The sequence below is a fragment of the Gymnoscopelus microlampas genome (assembly GCF_963454915.1).
Source record: "Gymnoscopelus microlampas genome assembly, chromosome: 11".
Taxonomy (NCBI): Eukaryota; Metazoa; Chordata; class Actinopteri; order Myctophiformes; family Myctophidae; genus Gymnoscopelus; species Gymnoscopelus microlampas.
The window spans coordinates 40,761,788-40,779,296 of NC_139948.1; the positions used below are offsets into that span (position 1 = coordinate 40,761,788).

At 38.7% G+C, this 17,509-nt stretch overlaps 1 protein-coding gene and 1 long non-coding RNA gene across 4 annotated transcripts; both read right to left on the reverse strand.

Annotated features, from left to right (window-relative positions):
- Positions 1-1,630: 1,630 nt before the first annotated feature.
- LOC311056398 (uncharacterized protein) lies at positions 1,631-12,427 on the reverse strand. Of its 2 annotated transcripts, XM_084072972.1 has the most exons (4): positions 12,339-12,427; positions 9,857-10,061; positions 3,129-3,213; positions 1,631-2,258 (listed from the first exon to the last, which is right to left on the reverse strand). In XM_084072972.1, exons 2-4 carry the CDS (start codon positions 10,037-10,039, stop codon positions 1,951-1,953), a joined length of 576 nt encoding a protein of 191 aa, XP_083929098.1. In that variant the 5' UTR covers positions 10,040-10,061; positions 12,339-12,427; the 3' UTR covers positions 1,631-1,950. The 2 variants fall into 2 exon arrangements, with proteins under 2 accessions (XP_083929098.1, XP_083929097.1); XM_084072971.1 differs by lacking the exons at positions 9,857-10,061; positions 12,339-12,427 and adding an exon at positions 5,875-6,074 and having other exon boundaries at positions 3,129-3,433.
- A 1,012-nt stretch (positions 12,428-13,439) lies between these two features.
- LOC311056401 lies at positions 13,440-17,109 on the reverse strand. Of its 2 annotated transcripts, none has more exons than XR_014601873.1 (3): positions 17,009-17,109; positions 14,544-14,815; positions 13,440-14,029 (listed from the first exon to the last, which is right to left on the reverse strand). It is a non-coding gene; the product is annotated as an uncharacterized lncRNA (long non-coding RNA). The 2 variants fall into 2 exon arrangements; XR_014601874.1 differs by lacking the exon at positions 17,009-17,109 and adding an exon at positions 16,613-16,846.
- Between the last annotated feature and the right edge of the window lie 400 nt (positions 17,110-17,509).

Sequence of the window (17,509 nt, forward strand, 5' to 3'; positions counted from 1 at the left end):
ACACTTAAAGTATTCCAATCATGACACGTTTCCAGTCTAGGCTAGGCTTTATTATGAAAGAACATGCAACTCTGCATGCAGAAGCAGACTAGACACTATAGGCCAGTGGTTCTCAAAGTGGGGTCCGGGGACCTCAAGGGTCCTTGAGGGGGTTCCAGCAGGTCCCTAGCAAAATGACTTAATATAGCATCAAAATCAGTTTAACCACTTTAAAACTATTTTATAATTCGGTTCTTTGAAAATAGCCGATCTACAAGCTGCAAAACAATTAACAACGTAAATCGTATGGGTGTCCGTAGGGCAAAATAAATATCAATTTAGGGATCCTTGACATGAAGAGGTTTGAGAACCACTGCTATGGTGCTATAGATCAGCATTCATTCATTTAACTTCTCTCAAAAGAAACAGCAGAGAGCGCTGTTCTTTCCTTTTTTTTGACGATGGGTTCCCAGATTGTTAACAGCTTAATGTGATGCTCTGTTTTAACTTTCTTCATATTATGGTGATACCATTGTTTATTATGACACGTTATTTCTTGCCTTGGTTCTAATGTTTGTGTATCTATTTTCCTCATATAGGACCAACAGTCTCTTCTATATTTGAAGCACAGGCCCAACTGGAGTCCCTAATTTGTACTATTGCTTTTATAATTACATAATGTATATTTTTTTATTAGATATATTTTCTAATAAAAGTGTCTTCATTGATTGAGGTTATCTGTATAATGTCTTCTTGGACCTAGGAACAACCTTACTTAGGATTGATATATTTCTTGACGATTAGGATGATTTTTTTTGCAGTTGCCTCATTTCAACATTTGAAGCCCAGATAGGTCTACATGATGATCGACTGTAGGCTACTCTATTTAATAATGTGTGATATAATTGCAGTGTCAACATGTACACAATATTTTCAGTTTCTTTGATAGTATTTACCTAAATACACTGTCTGTGACTAATATTTCTGTTTGTATTCAGTCATCTTCTTCCTGTTTTATTTCTGAAGACACCTGTCAAGTCAGTTCTCCAATGAGGTGCATGCAGGCCTTAATATTATTATCCATCCTGAACTACGGTTAAAGGTTAAAGTACTATATTCTGATAGTAATCATTGATACAGAGCGTTTGTTCGGTCACAGGGGTCTCTCCAGCTCTTTAGTAAACAGAATATAGTACATTTTCAGGTAGGTGACAACATTTAAGCCAATCAGGAGAGAGCACTGAAAATGCATTTTCTGTAGAACTGGAGAGACATGGGAGACTCATTTTACTGAACAAACTATACTACAATGAATATAGAGATATTTAACACCTATTGTAACCAAAGTATATCACTTACCCTACCTTTAAGTTAAAGGTAGGGTAAGTGATATACTTTGGTAAGTGACACCATTGTTGTTGACACCCATTCTACTGCACATTCCCAGGCAGAATACCTGGTGTAGTGACAAGTTAAGCACGTTATGTAAAAAGGGTAAAACCCAAATACTTTCTCAAATACGACCGGAAGGACAAGTCATAAATATATTTGTTAAACTGTGTCTAAAGGTATAATGCACCCATCTCAAACAATGCAAAACAAGCAATTTGTTTTTTTGTTACCTTAACAATAAAAAATAGCAAACCAAATCAAAAGTATAACAAAGTTTTATTACATTTAAGAGAACAAATTACTGTGCAGTGACCAAGACTATGGCAGTGAAGTCAAGAGAACAGGAAATGTATATTTGCATTGTATGATATGTATACAAATTACAATTTAGTAAACAAAAGATAATGCACAAAATTAAAGTATCTGTCTGTCTGTCTGTCTGTCTGTCTGTCTGTCTGTCTGTCTGTCTCTCTATCTCAACTAATAGTTCACCTATATATTATAATGGTCGGAATTACTTGTATGTTTGTTTGTTTGTTGTTTGTTGTAGTTTCCTTTTCTTTCACACGGGTAGACTCACTACAAACCTATCTTTTGATAAAGGTTTAGGTCCAGCTCACGAATGATGTCAATCATGTCTGAACAGGGCTTGTCTCCCTTTACCTTCACCATGTCAATAACCTTACGTGCTTTGTCTACCCTGCTGAGGTTTCCCATTCTACAATCCTCCATTTCATCATCATTGATAATCTCCCTGGTCAGAAGCTTGTCCAGCAGAGCATGCAGGTTGGCCTGTGAGCACCCTGCAATGAAGCCCTCCCTCACGTCCTTCAGCCTCTTAGCGCTGTCTTTTGGCACCGTCACATTTGGCCGAGTTGCAGCAGGGCCTTGAAGACAAGATGGGGGATTCATTTTATTAGTACATCTATGACAAAACATTTTACTTATTATATTATTATTATTATATTTGCTGCACAGACAGCACCTAATTCAATCCATGCCTCAATGACTTCATGAGTACTAATAAATACTAATTTATACTAATCAATTAGTATAAATTACTCCCATAGTGTTGAAATTAGGGATGGGACGATAATCGTTATTATCGTTTATCGTGATAAAACACGCTCACAATAATCGTATACGTCGCAGAGATTTAAATTTAACGTGAAATTGTCCTCTTTCATACACTGGGATCAATTCACCTTTGCCGGGCTGCATATCCAGTAGGCTACCACTTAAACCTCGAATTGGTAAAAAGCACCTGTAAAGAACGTACTTGATACATTGTCTATTTTTCACTCTCTAAATCTCTTTGCCAAAAATGGCAGATCTACAAGCTCACAACATGTTGCAACGCGACGCGTTGTGAGCTTGTAGATCGGCTATTTTTGACAAATGTTCCACTCCAGACTATGGATGCTGGGGTTCAAGTGGTTAACAAAAGTGTCATTTTAAGACTTTTAAGCATATTTTGATTATCGCAATGGTATCGTAAATCGCAATTATTTTGGTCACAATAATCGTGACATGAAATTTCCAATCGTCCCATCCATAGTTGAAATTACAATAGATAAAAAAAACATGAAACTAGAAAGATTGAAATATGTTATAAACAAAGTGACTGAGAAAGTATTTGATCTTAATCTCATTAGATAATTTGTTTCTTCTCAGGAACTAACTTTGGATTCTGACCCCGCAGCTAGGGGATATGATATTATATGATATGAAAATGTAATATCATTTCATTCAATTACCTTTGGATCCTGAATCTGACCCAGTGTTTGGGAGTTTCACCGTTAGATCATTCCTTGAGATCTTCTTCAGAATCCTTCTTGTGACCTCCAGAATGTCATCCCCTGCTTCATATGTTCCTACCATCGCATCTATTGTTAGCTCCCTGTCTGCATTATCCAGCTTGGATTTTTTAACAACGCCCTCGTTGCGCAGTTGCCATTGGAATTTCCCGAATTCTTTAGCATCCAAATCCTCAAATATATCTAATAGACAATCTCTGTGGGCTGCCATCGCTGGTTAAGGTCTTGGAATAAAGATTCAGGATCTGAAAAGAAGTCAGAAGTAAATATATTAGACACACACTTATTGGATTTGACCCTCTGACTGGAACCCCCTCAAGGTCCCCGGACCCCACTTTGAGAACCACAGTGAGTGGAGTGATGTACTATAGACTACACCACATTGGTGGGAAAAGTACTCAAATGTTTTACTTAAGTAAAAGTATCAATACAGCAATGCAGACATACTCTGTTACAAGTACAAGTCTGGTATTCAAAATTTACTTGAGAAAAAGTACAAAAGTGTTGGCATCAAAATGTACTTGAAGTACCAAAAGTAAAAGTACTCATTATCCATTTCACAAGTGTTCAAAAATGATGTTCTTTTGAAAATAGCAGATGTACAAGCTCACAACTGTTGTGATCTTGTAGATTGTCTATTTTCAAACAGCCGGATATAGGGATAAAGTGGTTATAATGCATGTTTTGTAAAAATAATACAAATCTACAAAGTAACCAGTAACTAAGGTTTTCAAATATTTGTAGAGAAAGTACAATATTTGCCTCTGAGTTGTATAGTGGAGTGGAAGTAAAAGTATACTGAACATTGAAAATACTCCAGTAAAGTAAAAGAATTTCTCAAATTTGTACTTAAGTAGGCCTAAAGTATAGGCAGGACAATGGAACCAGTCTAGCTGGTTTGTTATAAGTGACAGCTAGCTCAAATCGAACATCTCCCTCCGCTGTATAGCTCCGAGATGAGGTTCCACATTAGCCGACTATGTGCCTGTAGGGGAGGGGGGGGGTGTATATTTTCCACTATGCATTTTACCCTTTTCCGCACATCGTATCCAAAAAGTAAAGGTCGACCCCCGTGCTTTCAAATGCCTTAAAATTTAGCGTTCAAGAAAATCGAAATGACGGGTTGAAACAAGCGTTTAAATCGCTTTTTTTAGTCAGCCTGTGGCCAGGCAACCCCCGTCCGCATGCGCAGTAGGCCTACCGCTCCCGTAAGATTGCCACGGGCTGATTAAAAACGTGATTTAAACGCTTGTTTTCAACCTGTCGGTTAGATTTTCTTGAGCGCTAAATTTTAAAACATCTGAGAGCAGAGGGGTCGACCTTAACTTTATGGATACGATGGGCGGAAAAGGGTAAGAATCATGCATAGTGGGAAATACCCCCCCCCCTCCCCCCCTCCTCCAGGCACCTAATAAATGGGGCTATGTGTGACAGCCTGACAGGAGGAGAGTTGATAACAGAGAGCGACAAGACGAAACTCTGTCAAGACTTGCCAAATATTTTCTTGTAGTTTGTAGAGAGTTGTGGGTGTTGTTGTAGCCTATCACAAATGGCTTTTGCTATAGGCCAACTTAGATTATTAAAGCTGAATAACTCATGATTAGTCATGTAGCCTATTCAATCGCATCAGGCAATCATGGTGCGTGTCAGTATTTAAATTGTGGACATGTCTATTACACTGCAGTGTATTTTAGGTCTGAAACATTCAGAATGAGCCAAAGTGAGCATAGTTGGAGCTGCTTCTTATAAAAAATAAAATAACATAAAATAAATACTTAATGCATAATCAAACAAAGGCATACGGTTATAGTCAGTCTATTATGAATAAATAACACATAGTGGGGTGAAACGGCAATAGCTATGGGTTAACCAAGAATGCAGAAAATTATGCTTCTGCGAAAACGTCCCCTTGATTTGAAACCCTATAAGCAGACTAGACATCTAACCATTCTGAAAAGGCGCATGTAAGTAGAGAGGGAATTATTCAATTGTGTTAATTGGCTTCCATTAGTCCTATTTCAGCAATAAAGTAGACTGTAATTAAAACAAAATGGCACTTTTCCATGAAAAAAACTTCTATACGCCCCTCCCCTGCTGCCTTGACAGAGGTTTGAATAATATGGTGTATATATATATATATGTACAGTAGGCTATATATTGAATAATATTGTACATATTGTATATATTGTATGTATTGCTAAGAAAGTAGGTAGCTGATATATTGCACTTTTACCTTAGCACTAGGTATACTTTTGGTTGCTTGTTTTTGCAGGAAATGCACTTAAGACTTCTGGTGATTAGTAGTTTCGTTCCCTACCTATGTTGAATGCACTTATTGTAAGTCGCTTTGGATAATAAAAGCGTATGCTAAATGACTGTAATGTAATGTAATGTGTATATATATATATATAGGCCTATATGGAATTTATGCATAATTAAACAAAACATTAATTAGAAATAATATAACGTCAAAGTTTGATAAAGTTCAGAACAAAGCAGATCAAGGTCGTCTATAGTTTCGGTTTGCTAACATGTTTATAAGTTAGAACAAGAGAAGAGAATACCTGCCCAGATATTTGTTTTTATAACGTAAATCAGTGTTAAATTAACACTACCTAATAGCATAAAATAACATATATAATCCGTCATCAAAGCATTCTGCAAAATGTAATTAATTGTCCTATACCTGAAGAATTGCGTCGTCCTCGTTGTTGTTTTGCAGAAGCAAAGTGCACAAGTGAAAGCGAAAGTATGTAGCCTGTACACAAAGACGGAAATAATGCTGCTTTTTATGTGGAGGCTCGGTCACTTGACGTAGGCTGTAGATCTCATCTGGATCCAGTCTTCCCAGTTCATCCTCACAACAGCTTTCAGATGAAAATACCTCAGAACTGGTCCCTAGGGGGAGAGAGAGAGAGAGAGAGAGAGAGAGAGAGAGAGAGAGAGAGAGAGAGAGAGAGAGAGAGAGAGAGAGAGAGAGAGAGAGAGAAGCAGTGAAAAGGGTGGGGGGTACTCAGATAAGAGTTAAGTGACAATATAAGGGCTTTTTAATACTTAAAAAAAGAGGGGAAAAAGAAAAAAGACCATTATATCAAAAGTAAACAACAAACTATATTAAAACTGGTCAAACATTGGCCAATTTGTCAAAAAATATAAGAAAATAGCTGATCTACAAGCATTGCAAGGCTGAGCTTGTAGATCGGTTATTTTCACAATATTTATCAGTGGAACTTTTGGTACTGTAAGTACATTTTGATGCCAATACTTTTGTACTTTTACGCAAGTACATTTTTAATACCAGACTTATACTTGTAACAGAGTATTTCTACATTGCAGTATTGATACTTGTACCTACTTCTTCCATCACTGAGACTGGTGCTAATGGTTGCAACTTGCAAGTAGCTTTGCAAAGAGTTGCAAAGAGCAGTTACAAGGAATTGCATTGCAAATCATTGGTGTGGACTTGCCTATAGGTTAAAAATGTTAACCAACATTAGATAATGTTTGTGTTTGTAATAATCTATAATAATATTATAATCTATTTTCTATAAGTTATATATTTGAAGCACATCATCCTCCCCAACTGGAGTTCCTATAACACTTGGTATTGCTTGTCAATTCCTTTTTTTTCTTTCTTCAATATTTGTCTATATAGCTACAGTATTTATTTAGGTCAGTGGTTCTCAACCTGTGGGTCGGGACCCCCAAGGGGGTCCCCACATGATTAGGCTATTAGGCAATGTTCAGTTGCTCACACTTCAGCTCACGTAAAATCTCAAAGCATCAACCTACAACACACAAATATTCAAATCTCTAAACATTCAGGTCTGCATGAGCTGGTGAGTCGGGTGCCACTCGTTCCGACGCTGGTTGGACAGGGAGAACATTGCCTGTGATGTAGATGAGGCCCTCTGGCCAGACAGGAACCAGAGGCGTGATGCCTAAATCATGTACCGAAATAGAACTTTTTTGGCTGCATATTTGTGTGCTGTTTTATGTTTGACTATGAAAAAAGTAGGCCTACACTGAGTCATTTTATAAAGGAGAAATGGCTCATTCTCCAGAGTCATTGTGGTTCATATGGTGTGTTCTATGATTGTGTTTTCAATTTTGCACTCCAGTGTGCTGTAGATGCTATTGGTAGTGTGCAGCAAATGCTTAGTTGTGTGTACTCAATGAATGGTCACTTGAACATATGGCTGTGTACCCAACACCAAATGAAAACACGAGTTCCATTTTGTGAACAGTTAAGAGTTTTGATGGCAAAGAGTTATCTTGCGAAGGGTTCAGCATTTTGTGTGTGAGGTTTTCAGTTTTGTGAAATCTGAATTTCTGAAAAAGTTTGTCTAACAGCAATTCTTTGAATGAAACCCTCAAATCTCACTATATTGGTGACTATACTCAAGCCCGTTCTCAAGCGAATGGTGTCACTTAGCCATGGTTAAGTGACACCATTGATGACATTGAATACCTAACAAATATAGTGCTGGACACTTATAGTGACATAGTTAAGCACCTTACACACAACATTTTCCCAAATGTGAATGGAAGGACAAATCTAGGCCTATTCATACTCGACGTAAGACCCTTACGTAAGTCAAGTCTAAAGGCCAATTGATGTTTTCATTCATTCGTTAATCTAGCTAGCAGGTAAGCAAGCCACTTGGGAAGCCACCCAGCCAGCCCATCATGAGTTATCATGATTACTTAACTTTGTAGGGACAAGCACAGAGGGTCACAGGGTCACTGTGTCAGGTGTCACCACAACAGAGCACGTGCTCTGAGGACATGGTACTCATCTTGGCTCCTCCCCTCACCCTGCAACACATGGTACCGCTGTGTTTCTCTGTCTATCCAGACCACCAACCTGCATTCTCCCTCCCTCCCTCCCTCCCTTCCTTCCTCTTCTCTTTCCTTCTCTATCTCTGTTTCGTCTTTCTTTCTGTCGCGAATTATTTGTGCACATAAGGAGAGGCTTACAAGTCAGCTGAGAATAGTTGGTTGCTTGGTAGCCTATTGGTAGCCTATTTGAGTTGTTTGTTGTGGTTGAAGACCAGTTGGTTAATTATTCCCACTGTATGTCTAGTATGGGGGTCAGAGGGGTCAAGTTCAAGAGACTGAACTCCAGTCAATGGCTGGACGTTTTTCTTTTCTTTTTTTCACAAAATGCTGACATTCTACAACATTAACCTGATGCGAAGACCTTGAATTAATGTTTGTGTCCGTCGATTATGTCATCCGTCAGGTTGAGCTCTGAGCTCTACCTGACGTACCTGACATACGTTCACTGCTTCCCTCTGGAGGATGAATAGCCTCTTGGCCCTAATCACGCATAAGAAACGTGTCAAACTATGAATGCACTGAATGCACTGATGTAAAAAACGAACCAGTTCCTCACCCCCGATGTACGTCAATACCCATCTCCGTCTAGTGTGTACGCCATGTAGTCATACAGTAGACAGTACATACATACATTTGGTAAACTGTGTCTAAAAGTTTCATTCACCCATCCCCACACTGCATAACTAGTGTATTTATTTATTTTCTTAAGACCATAATAATACATGTAATTTGCATTGCATTTTTATTCACAGGGAATCCCAGTGAGAGTGCTTCATGGTAAAAACACATAATCAATCATAAAAGGTTAAAAGCAGGGTTTTAAAACAGAACAACAATTCAAGACGAAAATGCCTTCCGATTTTTTTTTTTTAAAGAGTCCAGGCTCTGTGGCGCTCTCAAATTGATAGGAAGGCTGTTCCACAGGCACGGCGCTGCCGAGCAGAAGGCCCGGGCCCCGGTTCCCCCTGGTGCGTAGTACCACATCGAGGAAGAATCTGCTCACAGATCTGAGGGTGTGGGTGGAAGTTTGTGGAGGCTTAATTCGTTTCTGTAGGTAGGGAGGGGCATGTCCGTTTATGCAGTTATGAGTGATTAATAGGACCTTGTAGTCGATCCTGGCTGAAACTGGGAGCCAGAGCAGTGAGAATAGCATGGGTGTTATGTCGTGCTTACGGACTCTCATTATAGGATCCTGGCAGTGCTGTTCTGGATGTATTGCAGCTTCTGAATGCTCTTGCCTAGAATCCCAATGAAGTCCAGTCTAGAGGAGATGAAGGCATGGACAAGCTTCTCTGCATCTGACAGGGTTAGAAGGGGCGGAGTTTGAATGCGGTTTTGCACAGATGTTTTATTTGGTCATTGAAAGGTGAGGATCGAACTTAACACCCAAGTTTGTGACTGAGGAAGAGAAGGCGGTGGGTGACCTGACCGTCGAAGGTGAGATGAGATATGGGGCATGACTGGACCTGGTCTGGTGTGCCAAGGAGAGCTTCAGTTTTGTTACTGTTTAACTGAAGGAAGTTGTTGCTCAACCATGCCTTTATCTCATCAAGACAGGTGGTGAGACATGACATGGCTGCAGAGGGGCTGTGGGCAGTTTTAATGTGCAGCTGGGTGTCATCATCAGCATAACAGTGGAAAGACATTCCATGTCTGCTGATGACACGACCAAGGGGCAACATGTAAATAATGAAGAGGAGGGGGCCGAGAACCGGCCAAAGCTACATTTAAAAATATAGCCTTCAACTTGGGTCAACTCAATTGGAACCAGGGAGTTTCCGCGCTAGATCATTCCTTGAAATCTTCTTCAGAATCCGTTTTGTGACCTCCAGAATTTCATCCCCATCATATGTTCCTACCATTGCATCTATTGTTTGCTCCCTGTCTGCATTGTCCAGCTTGGCTTTTTTAACGACGCCCTCGTTGCGCAGTTGCCATTGGAATTTCCCGAATTCTTTATCATCCAAATCCTCAAAAGTATCTAATAGACAATCTCTGTGGTCTGCCATCACTGGAATAAAGATTCAGGATCTGAAAAGAAGTCAGAAGAAAATGTTAGATTCAAATCCTCAAACCTCTATATCAAAGTCTAAAAAATATATGTTTTTAGGTTAACCACTTGAACCCTAGCATCCCTATTCTGGGAGGGAACAACGCACCAGGCTGCGATGTGTTGTGAGCTTGTAGATCTGCACGTGGAGAGGTTTGGTGTAGGGGGAAAAAAGAGCAGACCAATTACAGAGCCCAAGTTTACTAAGTATTGAGGGTTTAAGTAGTTAAATGTCTGGAAATACACATAACATGAATACGACATATTAATAGGAAAGATAATGTGTAAACAAACAAACAAAAAACACTAATTTACACAACACTGATGATAGTGCTGTCGATTATGTCTGTGGAGCTACCTACAAAATCTATGAAAAAGTTAAATCTGCAACACAATTTTATACAACAGCCCTATAAAGCGCTGATCAGAGCAATGGTCCCCGAGTTATGGCCATTTGAAGTGTTAAACACTGCTGTAGTGCAATTTGGGTTCTTGGGTGTGTGTATTTTCATGGCAGACCCCCAACACGTGGCTCCTGGTGGGACTATTGTCATGGCAGGCCCCTGAACAGCGTTTGTGCCAAGTTTGGTGTGGATTGGAGCAAAGGTGGGCCTGTGGCCCCCGGGGGCCCCTAACGTGACCCCTGGTAGACTATTCTGAAGGCAGACCCCTGAACAGTGTTTGTGCCAAGCTTGGCATTCTAACAAATAATGTAGTATTGACAGTTATTTATTTCAAAATCACCATTATCTATTCATCAGGTAAAAATATGACATTTAGATAAATTAATTTAACATGAATACAAACATCTTTTCGTATCAGGGTCCCTTGAACGGAATCGTTTTTAAATGGGGGTCCATGGCCTATAATATGAAAGTCATTTCGGGGTCTGTGACATGGGGTCTGTGATACCCAACCTGTGAGTGACTTATATCAACAACTAAAGAAGTGGTTCTCAAAGTGGGGTCTGGGGACCCACAGGGGTCCTTGAGTAGGTTCCAGGGGGTCCCCAGCAAAATGTGTTAACATAGCATCAAAATAAGTTGAATCACTTTATACATGGCTATTTGAAACTATTCGGTGCAACGCGCGTTTTTTTTTAAATGTAATTTCGATCATTTTTAACACAAATCTTTTCTTATGGGGGTCTCTGACACAACATATTTTCAGATGGGGTGGAGATAACTGGGCACCTGGACGAGCCATTGTAGACCACTGGTGTAGACCAGTGGTTCTCAACCTTTTTAGGCCGTGACCCCCCAAAATAATCATATTTGAACTGGAGACCCCCCAAAATGATCATATTTGAACTGGGGACCCCCCCACCCTGACAAGCACTTGGAATTGTAGGGCTCAGAGTTGAGACATTACATTTACTTTGACTCCACAGTCACCAACTTAGATTATTAAAGCTAAATAAATCATGATTAATAAACAGCAAATAGACAAAGTTTAAATAAGGCTGAAGTTGTTAAAGTATTTGTAATAATAATCAAAATCTACAAAGTAACTAGTAACTAAAGTTATCAAATAATTATAGCCGATCTACAAGCTCACAATGCATCACCATGCAAGGCATTGTGAGCTTGTAGATCTGCTATTTTCAAAATATCTGTATGCATTTAATACATTTGAAAACTTGAAACAGGACATTCTGCAAAGTTAGTATAGGCTATAGCCTACTTTCTACTTTCATACTTTAAGTAGCCTACATTTTTATATCAATACTTTATGTACAAAATTTTGAATTCTGGACTTTTACTTGTAACAGAGTATTTCTATATTGCAGTATTGATACTTTTACTTAAGTAGGCTACAAAAATTGAGTACTTTTTCCACCTGTGAGCAAGCATGTTCGTGTTTTCAACTTTGTCTCTCCAGCAGCTAGTAGGCCTACTTGTGCGCTTATAGGCCACTTTCACAGACAATAAATACGTTATACATATCTATACAAGGCATAAGGTTATCATAGTCAATTATTAATAAATATATTGCGTCAACTCGTAAACCCATATGAGCGTGTAGGCCTAATTCGAATGGACTGAGAGCAAGGGAATGATTAAAATGTGTTTATTGACGGAGGTTTGAATAATATTGTAGGCCTATAAGGAATGTATGCATAATAAGACAAAACTTGAATTACAAATGATATAACGTCAAAGTTTAAAATCAGCAGTGTTAAATTAACACTAATATTCTAAAATACAATATATATAATGTGTTATCATACATTCTGCAAAATAGAATTGTCCTCCTACCTTTAGCAAAGAATCTCGTCGACGTTGTTCAAACACCAGGTGAAAACGAAAGTAAATGTGAACAAACAACTTTGTTACGGAAATAATATTGCTTTATGAGGTTCAGTCACGTGACGTAGACTAAGACTTTGCTAAGACTAGTAGCCTATAGTTCTATCACAAGTTTTCAAAAGTATGAAATGTATGAAAATCCTTTGAAAATAGCAGATCTATATTGTAGTCACAATTGTTATGAGGGGGAAATTGACATAGGTTATGAGCCACAATTAGGAGGGGAAGAAATTCTGATTCAGAGTAATGTTGGAATTCTCAATGGCACAAATACGCTTGGCTACACCTACATTACAACATGATAGTCTATTTATGCAGTCCACACTCACTGAGTACAGTATAAGGTCCAACCAACCATGCCGGTTTATTGGCATAGAACTCATAACTCTATGCACATATGAACTGATATGAACAGGCAACTCTGCCATCTAGAGGTAGAAATCATGATCTTCTGCTCAAAAGACATGAAATGAAATAGCCTACATGCAAACATATGCCCTTATGGACTAACCAATGATTTATACTGTGCTCTATGGGCATTGGTTCTCAACCAGTGGGTCGGGACCCCCAGGGGTATCCCACATGACAGTGAAGTGACAATTTAAGGAATGTTAATACCTTTTTAGGACATGATCTTCTTCCTTTATTGTTGAGGTTTTTATGGACTGATTGTCTACCTGAAATGGTTTGTCTGACATGCAATGTTTTCATGAAACCTTCTCATATATCTCACTATTGGTGACTACTGTATACTCAAGCTAGTTCTCAATCGAAGAAGATGAGGTGGACTTCATATGATTCTCCACCATGAGCCATGGTTAAGTGACATCATTGTTGACATTGAATACCTAACAAATATAGTGCTGGACACTTATAGTGACATGCAGTTTGAGCACTTTACACACAACCTTTTCCCAAATGGGAATGGAAGGATAAATCTTAGTATATTTGGTAAACTGTGTTTAAAAGTTTTATTCACCGATCCCATAACTAGTGATTTTGTTTTAGGTGAGTAAGGTGACTAACAATAAAAATCACAAAACAACCAAAAACGTATCAAAGTTTTATTACATGTTTAGTTTAAAACAACAAATTACTGGCCAGTGACCAAGACGACACTGAAGAGATCATGGAATGTAGTTTTGCATTGTATGATGTCCATTTGCAATTGTATTGCATTGTACGATGTCCATTTGCAAATAAAAAAAAGAAGAAGAAAAGAAATAAGAGTATGGATTTCTATCTATCGATCTAATGGTCATCATCATTTCTTTGTTTGCTTGTGTTGTTGTAGTTCCCATTTCTACGTGGGAGGAGGACTCCCTACAAACACAGCCGTTCACTAAGGATAGGTTCCAGTGGACGAAGTATGTCAATCATTTCTGAACACGCCTTGTTTCCCTTTCTCCGCACCATGTCGACAAGTTCCCGCGCTTTCTCTGACCTGAGCTTTTCACCTCTAACCGACTCCATCTCTGCTTCATTGATCACGTTCTTTAACAGAAGTTCGTCCAGTAGAAGGCACAGGTTGGCGTCGGAGACTCCTTGAATGAACACGTTCCTCCCAGACCTCAGCTTCTCCCCTGCAGATTTGTCTTCCTGGGTCTTTGTCATGGTCTGAGCTGGAGAAGCACCTTGAACTAAGACAAGATGGGGTATTAATAATAATAATCATCATCATCATCATCGTCATCATCATCATGTGTTGTATTATAATAGCAAAGGAGAATATTATATATATGTGTATATATTATATCAACCTTATTGAACTGTACTTCCCTGTGCTTTTTTTTTGCAATTTGCTAGTAAAGTATTCAATCAATCAATCATATTCTGGTAATTCTTCTATTCCTTCCTTTAGAACATTTTATTGAGACAAAAGCACCTATCTGTGCCTCAAATACTTCATGTCATGAGCACTAATTAGAACAATCTATACTTAATTAAGTGGCAGAACATTAAGTAAATTACTGCCACTGTTCAAATTGCAAGATAAAAAATCATGCAACTAGAAAGATTTAAATACAGACTGGCATAAGGGACTGAAAAATATTTTGTATCTTCTCAGGAACTAACTCTGGATTCTGACCCCATATAGTAGGAGGAATTAAATGATATATGTTATACGATATTATGACAATTTAATGAAATTACATTTACATTTCACCGCTAGATCATTCCTATTGATCTTCTCAAAAGTACTTTTTGTGATCTTCACAGCTCCATCAGCTGTATAGGTTTGTATCATCACATCTACTGTTTTCATCCTGTTTGCACCATCCATCTGGGATTTCTTAACTTTGCCATCAGAGTTGTTGCGCAGTGTCCACTGGAATGTCTCAAATTCGTCATTATCAAGCTCATCAAGAAGTCCTAATAGAAAATCGTGTGCCATCACTGATTACGGAGGTGCAAAGAGGCAGGCTCTGAAAAGAAGTCAGAAAAAAAGTTTAGATGAAAATAAAATACTCAAACCTCTTATATTGAAGTCTAACACATGACAAACCAGTCTTTATACACTTTACATTATGTCAGAGAAAGTCACTCAGATATCAGTGGTTGAGTGTTACAGTATGTGCCCATAACATGGTTATCATGATGGTCAGATAAGGGCTTGTTCACTGGAGATTATTACAGAAAGGACTTATTTATTTCAAGATCACCACTATTCGACTATTAGACAATGTATTTAATCTTAATCTAAACATATTTTCATATAAGGGTCCCTTAAAATAAATTTAATAGGGCCTATTTTTTTTTTTGGCTTAAGTTTGAGTGTATTCTTTTCATGTTACCCGTCTATTTTGTGTATATGCTTCACAATACAATGAAACAATAGGGCCTAATGACAGTAGGGGGGTCTGTGACATGAAAAAGATTGAAAACCCATCAAGGTCTGAGACAGCTATCTATTGAGAACACAAAATGTGTCTCACTACTATTTGTTATTTTGTTTTTGGTGTTTCTTTGTGATAGCATTATGCTGTGTTGCCAACTATTTGGAGGCTCAATTGCAATATCCTCACGGCCTACCAGTGGGCCCCGGCCCACTGATTGAGAAACATTGGCCCGAGCTAGTTTGTGCCGCTCTCGGAGGCACACCCCTTGGCCAATAGGAAGACCTCTGAGTTCAGCGCAACGGCTACCGACCATTATGGGCGGGGCAAAGTAAACAGTTGTTTGTGACAGAGCTTTGTGACTGAGAGTGAGAAGCAGCCAAGTGTTTGACAGCAGATGGACGTCCGTGATAACACTGCAAGGCGCAAAGTCCAGTGGTGTAAAGTAACTAAGTACATTTACTCAAGAACTGTAGGCTTACTTAAGTACAATTTTGAGGTATTTTACTGGGGTATTTCCAATTTTCAGTACTTTTACTTCTACTCCACTACATCTCAGAGGCAAATATTATACAGTTAGGCTGCTGTTACTTTGTAGATTTGGATTATTATTACAAAACATACATTAACCACTTCGGCACTTTAGCCTATAGTCTGCTTCGGCTATTTGAAAATAGCAGATCTACAAGCTCATGGCACTGCAATACATTATTTGTGAGCTTGTAGATCTGCTATTTTCAAAAGATTTGTATACATTTTAGACATTGAAAACTTGTGAAATGGGACATTCTGCACAATGAGTAGCCTACTTTTACTTGTGGTACTTTAAGTATATTTTGATGCCGATACTTTTGTACTTTTACAAGTAAGTACATTTTGAATACGGGACTTCTACTTGTAACAGAGTATTTCTACATTGCAGTATAGATACTTTTACTTAAGTACAAATTATTGGAGTACTTTTTCCACCACCGCCCTATGCAGACTGCAGTCACTGTAGTCGACGTCAATAAAATATACCATTCTAGGAAACGCGCATATATGTTGCCGAATGCTGTCTGTATGGAGAAAGAGAATTAGTCTAGCCTATATAACTGTTATTATTGCTTTCATGAGTTCAGCAATAATAAAGTATAAGAAAAAAATACACTTTTCCATCCAAAGTGCTGTGCGTGGTAACCGGAACAGTCGCCCCAAAACACACTCGCCCATTTTTTTTTTCGTGGACAGCTCGCCCCAGGTTCATGTATTCTTGTATCCGTTTTACTGAGGTTAACTGGTTAAGATTAGGAATACGTTGAGGGTAATAAGGCATAGTTTTACTGAGGTTACCTTTAGGAATAAGGTTAGGTTTAGGCATAGTTTTACTGAGGTGAGGTAGGTAACCTTGAGGAATATGTGGTGGCGACCGTTCCGAAGTCGACCGAGGGCGAGCGTGCTTTGGGGCGAGCGTTCTGGTATTCATGTGCGTGCCTTCACCGCCTTTACGGAGGTTTTATCATTAGCCTATGCCTTAAACTTTACTTAGCATACACATCATAACGGCAAGGTTAACTTCAGACCAACACACATGTTTGCATATGTTTTGCCAACATGTTTAGAACATGTATAAGGCATATAGATTAGTTACGCCCAGATAGTTTTCAGCCTGCCTCTTTACATACACACACTTTTACAAGAAAATCAGCAAGTATGTTATATTAACAGTAGCCCCTAGCCTAAGATAAAATATATTATGGTGAAGAGTCGTATATAGTAGCATTCTGCAAATTCTAGTCATACCTTTTAGCCAGAAATAAGTCGTCTTCTGCGCAAAGTGAAAGTGAAAGTGTAATTTGTTACTTTACAGAGACGGAAATACTGTTTTTAAGGAAGGTCCTATTCCTATTATGACGTATTATGACATATGGATCCAATGTTCCAACTTCATCAGCTTTCAGCAGTGATGGGAAAAGTTTTTTTTTTTGGACTAAAGTAAAAGTACAGAAGTAGCACATTGGTATCAAAGTGTACTTAAATTATACCAAAAGTACAAAGTACTCAATATGCAGAATGTGCCATTTCCCCATTTTGGGGAGAGAGAGTGTGTTAAGGGGTCTCTCTCTCTCTCTCTCTCTCTCTCTCTCTCTCTCTCTCTCTCTCTCTCTCTCTCTCTCTCTCTCTCTCTCTCTCTCTCTCTCTCTCTCTATATATATATATATACACACACACACACACACACACACACACACACACACACACACACACACACACACACACACACACACACACACACACACACAC

Excerpts from the sequence above, each read along its gene's own strand:
- LOC311056398 (XM_084072971.1), bottom strand. The coding sequence starts at position 3,399 with ATGGCAGCCCACAGAGATTGTCTATTAGATATATTTGAGGATTTGGAT. Across the intron at positions 2,259-3,128 it reads GTCAGATTCAGGATCCAAAG|GCCCTGCTGCAACTCGGCCA; the intron begins GTAATTGAATGA and ends CTTGTCTTCAAG.